General features: G+C 34.9%; 1 protein-coding gene across 1 annotated transcript; it reads right to left on the bottom strand.

The window, feature by feature from the left end:
* Positions 1-1,253: 1,253 nt before the first annotated feature.
* On the bottom strand, positions 1,254-2,897 carry LOC135212247 (uncharacterized). The gene is made up of 4 exons (XM_064245690.1): positions 2,810-2,897; positions 2,389-2,560; positions 2,053-2,184; positions 1,254-1,875 (listed from the first exon to the last, which is right to left on the bottom strand). Exons 1-4 carry the CDS (start codon positions 2,895-2,897, stop codon positions 1,254-1,256), a joined length of 1,014 nt encoding a protein of 337 aa, XP_064101760.1.
* Positions 2,898-7,254: the final 4,357 nt, after the last annotated feature.

Raw genomic sequence — 7,254 nt, 5'->3', positions numbered from 1 at the left:
GGAGGGATGAAGTCAATTAATCACACGTAAGGGACGTCGTTAGATAATCTTCAATCACTAAGGACAGTTCCAGGGCGGAACAAAGGTAAATGATCAGTCTATTGAGGGTTAGACTTTTGCTTTGAAGCAGGCAAGCAGTGGAAAGCAGAAGGAGTTAGAGCGATAGAAGCTGAGGGAACCGAACCAAGAACAGAAGCGGTGTGGGGTCCAGAACCTCACAGTTGGGGGTTAGAAGATTCAAGAAAGGCTCACACTTCGATTCATAGTCATATACTCAACTTTTATTTCTTATGTATAATTTATTAGTGTGTTAATGAAGTAAGAAACCTGCATTGTGTCTTCCTAAGCCTCCTGAGACTCTAACAACTAACAACAAACGAAGTAAGAAACGATAAGCAACTACAAGAAAGTATAAAACTATTTCAAATAAGAAGGAGCAACAAACATTACCAAGATAGCAATAATCAACTTCTTTACATTGATAATAGGAACAATAAATAAATAAAATAAATCAAACTAATAAAAGAAACTCCTCACATTGGTGCTAGCTAAACGGGATCCGAGGAAGACGCAAAAAGCGCAGCATGAAAAAGAAATGTATACATACCAGAATTGAATAACAGACGGCGAAGTGAATCATACTTAGGCTCCGTCTACACGGTCGAGCTTTGGTTGACGAACTTTGTCCGATGTGACGTCAGAAGCGGAGAAACAGCGAGAAAAGTCAGAACTTTGCCGCTGTTTCTCCGCTTCTGACGTCACATCGGACAAAGTTCGTCAAGCAAAGCTCGACCGTGTGGACGGGTCTTAACATTGACGAAAACACTCGCGCTATAAACGTCAACGGCCAAAGCAGATCATTTGTGGGGGCCCTATATCCAGTTGATTTATTTATTCTATTTTAGTTTCTTCTTCTTCTTCTTCTTCTTCTTCTTCTTATTATTATTATTATTATTATTATTATTATTATTATTATTATTATTATTATTTTTAGTGATGTGGAGGGGCGAGAACAGTAAGCATTTTCAACCTGGGCAATTCTGGGTTATACTGAGGACTATTATTGGCAAAAAATGAAGAACTCTTAGTATTCAGATTAAATAGGTATTATAGAATATATAGTCTCCACATATAGGAAGTACCGTAGCTAAGGAAACACCAAGGAAGCTTATACATTATTATTATTTAACTAATTTACAGGACAGAGCAGGTTTACGTACTTTCTGACAGGCAAAAGTTGTAGTAATTATTGTCTAAAAATCTATTTCCCGAAGAATATCACTTTCAATACTCATTATAGCCAACCATGAAAGACGACTCTGGCCCATTGACATTCTCAGTCGGTTTTTTATTATTTTCATCTTGAAAAATGACCTTTCACCACTACAACTGGACACCATGAATACTAAAAAGATTCTCAACAAGATTTCAACATTACGAAAAGTTGCCCGAAAGCCACTGTCAAGGAGAATTTTGTAGAAGTAGAGTTCTTTTGGAATTTTTCCATTGTCTTTTCTTTCGAGTTTTACCAATTCAATAAAACGAACGAGTTCATCTTTGAGACTGGGCTCTAGGTCACCTTTGTAAAAACTCACAAGACTAGCTGCGGCTGAACTGATCTCATCAGCATCCATATCTTCTAGGCGATCGAGGACTCCAAAGCGCTCACATACAACATCATAAGCAGCTATTCTGTCACTCAGAGATTTGACAATTTGGTCAATAACTGAAAGAAAACTGTTTGCAAGAAACCTTACCTTGGGACTCATCCGGGCATTCTCTGCTTTACCATAATCAAGTGGATTAAGACACACGTTCCTCACACAATGGCGAACTTCAGTATATACTCTTTTGTTCCAGACAGTCTGATTCCAGCTGCTTCATACTCCTCATATTTTTCTCTTTTTGTTTCAATAAATGTTTTCAAAGACTTGAGTGCTTTCACTGCGGTACTGAGAACCATTTTAGGATCTTGTAGAATATGGTTTGTTGCATTGAAACTTTCTAGGATGTCATTCCAAAATGTAGCATAAATGTCTATTTCTAATTTACCCATTTTTTTCATATAAATTACATATAAATTTTTTCCGAGTCACAGCCTTGTTTTCCTCATCAGTCATTATGTCATAAAGAGCCTCTCTCATCTCTCTGTAACGATGCACTAGAGCCTTTGTTGCATCTGCTCTGCAAGACCAACGAGTTTCATTTTGTTGAGCAAAGTCAAAGTAGTGAATAGCTGCAGAGCATGTATTAGCTGCTGCCTTTCCTACTGAATTAAGGGAATGTCCGAAGCATGACACAAACTCTGATAATGAATACTTGTCTTTGATGAAGGTTTGCATTCCTTTATACTTCCCGCTCATATTAGCAGAATTATCATTGGACTACCCTCTGCAATCTTTGAGATCAATATTGTGGCCCTCTAAAAACTGAAACTGGGCATTGGCCATATCAGAACCATTGTGACCTCGATTGTCCATGAAAGTCAGGAACCTTTCTTTTGGTAATGTGTCTCCCATATAGCGTATGACTAAAGTTAGTTGATCAATGTGACCCTCATCTGGGGTTGAGTCAAGAGAAATAGAATAATATTTTGACTTCCTGATTCTTGATATTATTTCTTGCAGTACATGCTCGCCCATTATTCTAATTACTTCTTCAGAAATTGTAGAGGAGGGATAATTTGTGTGACCTCGTCCTTTAGGAGTTCCAGTATACCAAGAAAATTCCCATTTGATGGAGAACCAATCAGTTCATCTATGCCTCTGAACGCTAGTCCTCGCTCAGCGATCACTTTAATTGTACTTACAATACGTGTAAGAAGTTGACACCAGTATTCTTGCAATTGAGCTACTTGCTTTGATAATTCTTGATCTGTTCAGCCATGTTCTTTCCATAGTTTGGCTACAGTAATGATGGATTCTAGATGGCACTTAGATTTCTTGTGATCAGCTATCCTGTCATTTCCATGCTTCCAGTCACAAAATCCATCAGTGGCTAATTTGCCCTTTTCAGATCCTGAATTATCAAGCTTACAGGGAAGACAATAAACTTTGCCAGTTGTTGGAGAGAAACAGAGCCATGAACGATTAATTATTTCATTATTCAGTGTTTTCCTCTGAAACAAACTTCGTGAACAATACGTGAGTAATGAATTCCACTCTTCCTTTTCACCTGATCTTGGAGTTTTGAAGCTTTTTCCAGTAACTGTTCATCTCCTTGCCGTTGGTGTACAATTTATTCTTTCATAAGGTAACATGAAGTGCAAGAATGTATAGATAACCTCATTTCCAATTTTTAATAAAGAGGTGTGAATGCTTAATGCAAAGAAATCACACTCACCTAAGCCTAGGAACAAAATCTTGGCTTTGACAAAAGAATATTTGCTAGTAAGCCATCATTTTTGGAGTGGTAGAGAAATATATATATATCATAAATAATTTTATATGTAAGAAAATAAAAATATTCCTCTAAAAAAATATAAAATAAAGAGTTTACAAGATTATTTCATTGCCGCTACTCATTGTAGACCTATGTATGTTACACCTGGTGGTTCTTGTTGCACTGCCCTGTCATGGTTTGCGTCACATGTGCACACTCTCCCTCCACTCTCACGTTGTTATCAGTGGGCGCATTCTACTTTTAATATTGCAGGAAGAACCCGACATATAGACGAACTAACCACCCTTGAATCAATAATGATTAAGCTAACTGTACCGACTCTTAACCACCAGTCATCTTCCACCCAACTGTTTATTGCCTAACTTACGCTACCGCTGTGGGTAAGTGTCTTGTTCGTTCTAGTTTTTTATTATTATTATTATTATTATTATTATTATTATTATTATTATTATTATTATTATTATTATTAAAGAATATCCACAATTATATATTAAAATATATTTCTATGTAAAAATATAGAACAAAGACTTCGAACACCTGAACGGTGTTCCTCATTTTAATGTTACACTGATGAGGAACACCGTTCAGGTGTTCGAAAGTCTTTGTTCTATTTTTACATAGAAATATATTTTGATATATAATTGTGGATATTTTTTAACAATTTGTTTTCACGAAACTGTGAATTTCTTAACATTATTATTATTATTATTATTATTATTATCATTATTATTATTATTATTATTATTATTATTATTATTATTATTACTATTATATTATTTATTATTATTATATATTTTTTGCTCTATCACAGTCCTCCAATTCGACTGGGTGGTATTTATAGTATGGGGTTCCGGGTTGCATATCCTGCCTCCTTAGGAGTCCATCACTTTTCTTACTATGTGTGCCGTTTCTATTATTATTATTATTATTATTATTATTATTATTATTATTATTATTATTATTATTATTATTATTATTATTATTATTTTTATTATTATTATTATTATTATTATTATTATTGTTATTATTATTATTTTATTATTATTATTATTATTATTATTATTATTATTATTATTATTATTATATTTTTCTATTATTATTATTATTAGTTTTTTAATGAACTTTTTTCTCTGTATTCGCTCTTAGCCCTTTTACTGTTATTCTGTGTTTCTGTTTTTATTCTTTTTTAATCATGGTGTTGGTAAACAATGTGTGTATCTTTTATTACTTATACGCAACTGATCTGTAATCGGTTTCAGCCTGGAAAATGTATCAAGCTGATACGAAACGTCGGCGCTAAAGAAATGGATGAAAGACAAAACGCATCTCCCTACTCAAATATGTTTATCTTTGAATAATTTCTCCTGTCTTCATGCTTCTCACACACACACACACACACACACACACACACACACACACATATATATATATACATATATATATATATATATATATATATATATATATATATATATATATATATATATATATATATACATACATGCTTATAAGTATTACTACACAATATTACGTAAAAGTGTACGTATATATATTATCTTTTATATATATATATATATATATATATATATATATATATATATATATATATATATATATAAGGAGGAACAGGATAGCCAGAAGACGAAAAACCGCCCCCCCCCCCCCCCGGTATTATTCCAGACATTATTATTTCCTTAAAATAAAACAAGGACACAGCCGAGCTTTCGGGAATACATTGCTTTTCCCATCGTCAGGGTCACTTATCTATAAAATGATACAAAAAAGTGAAACAGTAAGAAAACTATACTGATTGGCTATATCTAAAAGCATTACAATACTTTAAAATACATGACACAAAGTACAAAAGGGAACATAAAATGCACAACACAAAGTAAAAAAGGAACATAAAAACTAAGTTAACTGCAAATCATAAAATAGCAATGACAAGTTAAGAGAGATTACGTAAAACGCAGAAATATACTGAGAGGGAAAAATGAAGTATTGTAATGTTTTTCGATATAGTCAATCAATATAGTTCTTACTGTTTCTCTTTTTTGTATCATTTTATAGATAAGTGACCCTGACGATGGGAAAAGCAATGTATTCCCGAAAGCTCGGCTGTGTCCTTGTTTGATTTTAAGGAAATAATGATGTCTGGAATAATACCACGTCTTCTGGCTGTCCTGCTCCTCCTTAAATTGAAGTTTTCTAGAAACGACAACATACCCAGTTATTTTCAACCTGCACTAAGTGCGTCTAACTCTATCAGTTACAATAGAGTTTTGAACTATATATATATATATATATATATATATATAATATATATATATATATATATATATATATATATATATTAATATATATATATATATATATATATATGTCACACATATACGTACACTTCACGTAATTGTGTATATATTTTCATATATGTTAACCGAAGTGACGTAGAAGTTGAAACAGATTCCGACCTTACGTACATACATTATACATGTGTATATATACATATAAACGAAACACTAAATGTTTTCCATTCTGGATGGGAAACAAATATGCGGTAAAAAGTGTTTGCATACAGTTTGCAAACTTTGCTTGCAAACAATAATGTTTCCAAGTGTTGACGGAGCCTTTACAACTTCGATTTGCTGGCGTCGCGTAGTCTTCCTCAACTGTATGGGATCCAAAGAGACTTTTCAGATCTGTGCAACTTTTTAACATCTGATTTGGTTCGTTTGATTATTACTTCATTTCCAAACAGATTCTATTGCTCTTGAATCTGGAATGATTTTGACCAGATCTGATCCGGAAACTTCCTGGAAGGCTATCTTCAGATTCCAGCAGTCCTCATTTTTCTGGGATCGGCAAAAATGAAAAAGCTCACAGTATATGTATGTCCACACACACACACACTCACACGTGCGCGTATGTATGCACATACATAAATGCCAATCCCAGAAAAATGACAACTGGGGTAAAAAAAAGTTGCTTTCCAGGAAGTTTCCGGATCAGTACTGGTACAAATCATGCACAATTCAAGAATCGATTTGGAAATACGATAATAAATCACACTGAATCAGACGTTGAAAAGTCGTACAGGTCTGAAACGTCTCTTTGGATTTCGTGGAGCCGAGGAAGGTGGTGGCGGCGGCGGCGTTCTTCGGAGACACCTGAGGGCGAAGATCCCGGAGATTCCTGATTTCTGCTGGATTGCGATTCCGGAGACCTCCTCCAGGAAGCGCCTCAGGCACCCGAGGAGGCAGATGTCATGGCGAGTGAAGCTCTCATGTCTTTTTTAAAACTAAACCTTGGAGCAAGTACTTCAATCTTCATAAACTAAAGATGACAAACTTAAAAAATGTTATTAACGTTTTGTTATTGGTTCTACGTTTGACCGTAGAAGTTTACAGATTATATGAAACTGTTCCTCGTATGACGTCCCGCTTTTATGGATATATATCGTATTTGCGCGGTCATAGGAGAACTGAGGATAGTGATGAGGACAGCAACTTTGAAGAAGGACTAAATGATGTTGTTGATGACGGCCTCGACAGTGGCGAGGACATTTGTTCTGGAGATAACAGCATCAGCGACGGCCACAAAGGATTGCAATTGGAGGACGTACAGAAGCTGGTTGAGTTTTTGCACAGCACTGTACCGACACCTTATGAGGGACGGAAGCATCCACATTATGCTGACAAGCATCACCTATGGAAACTGTTAAGAAAACCCAAGAATAATGTTACGATCAATAGGCCGTCGAAGAAGGGGCCAAACACTAAAGGACGGCAATATATGGTCAAACTGAAGCGACAGGCTCGACAGCTGGGATTCAGGAATGAGAAATTTTCCTTG

This window comes from Macrobrachium nipponense, chromosome 40 (genome assembly GCF_015104395.2).
Source record: "Macrobrachium nipponense isolate FS-2020 chromosome 40, ASM1510439v2, whole genome shotgun sequence".
Lineage (NCBI taxonomy): Eukaryota > Metazoa > Arthropoda > Malacostraca > Decapoda > Palaemonidae > Macrobrachium > Macrobrachium nipponense.
This window is presented reverse-complemented; position numbering and strand designations above follow the sequence as displayed.

What these genes read in the sequence shown, in the direction of transcription:
- LOC135212247 (XM_064245690.1), bottom strand. Translation starts at nt 2,897, where the DNA reads ATGGAAAGAACATGGCTGAACAGATCAAGAATTATCAAAGCAAGTAGC. An exon ending in GTCAACTTCTTACACGTATT is followed by an intron (nt 2,561 to 2,809) that starts GTAAGTACAATT and finishes ACTCAACCCCAG; the next exon opens with ATGAGGGTCACATTGATCAA. An exon ending in AATTTATATGAAAAAAATGG is followed by an intron (nt 1,876 to 2,052) that starts GTAAATTAGAAA and finishes AGTATGAAGCAG; the next exon opens with CTGGAATCAGACTGTCTGGA.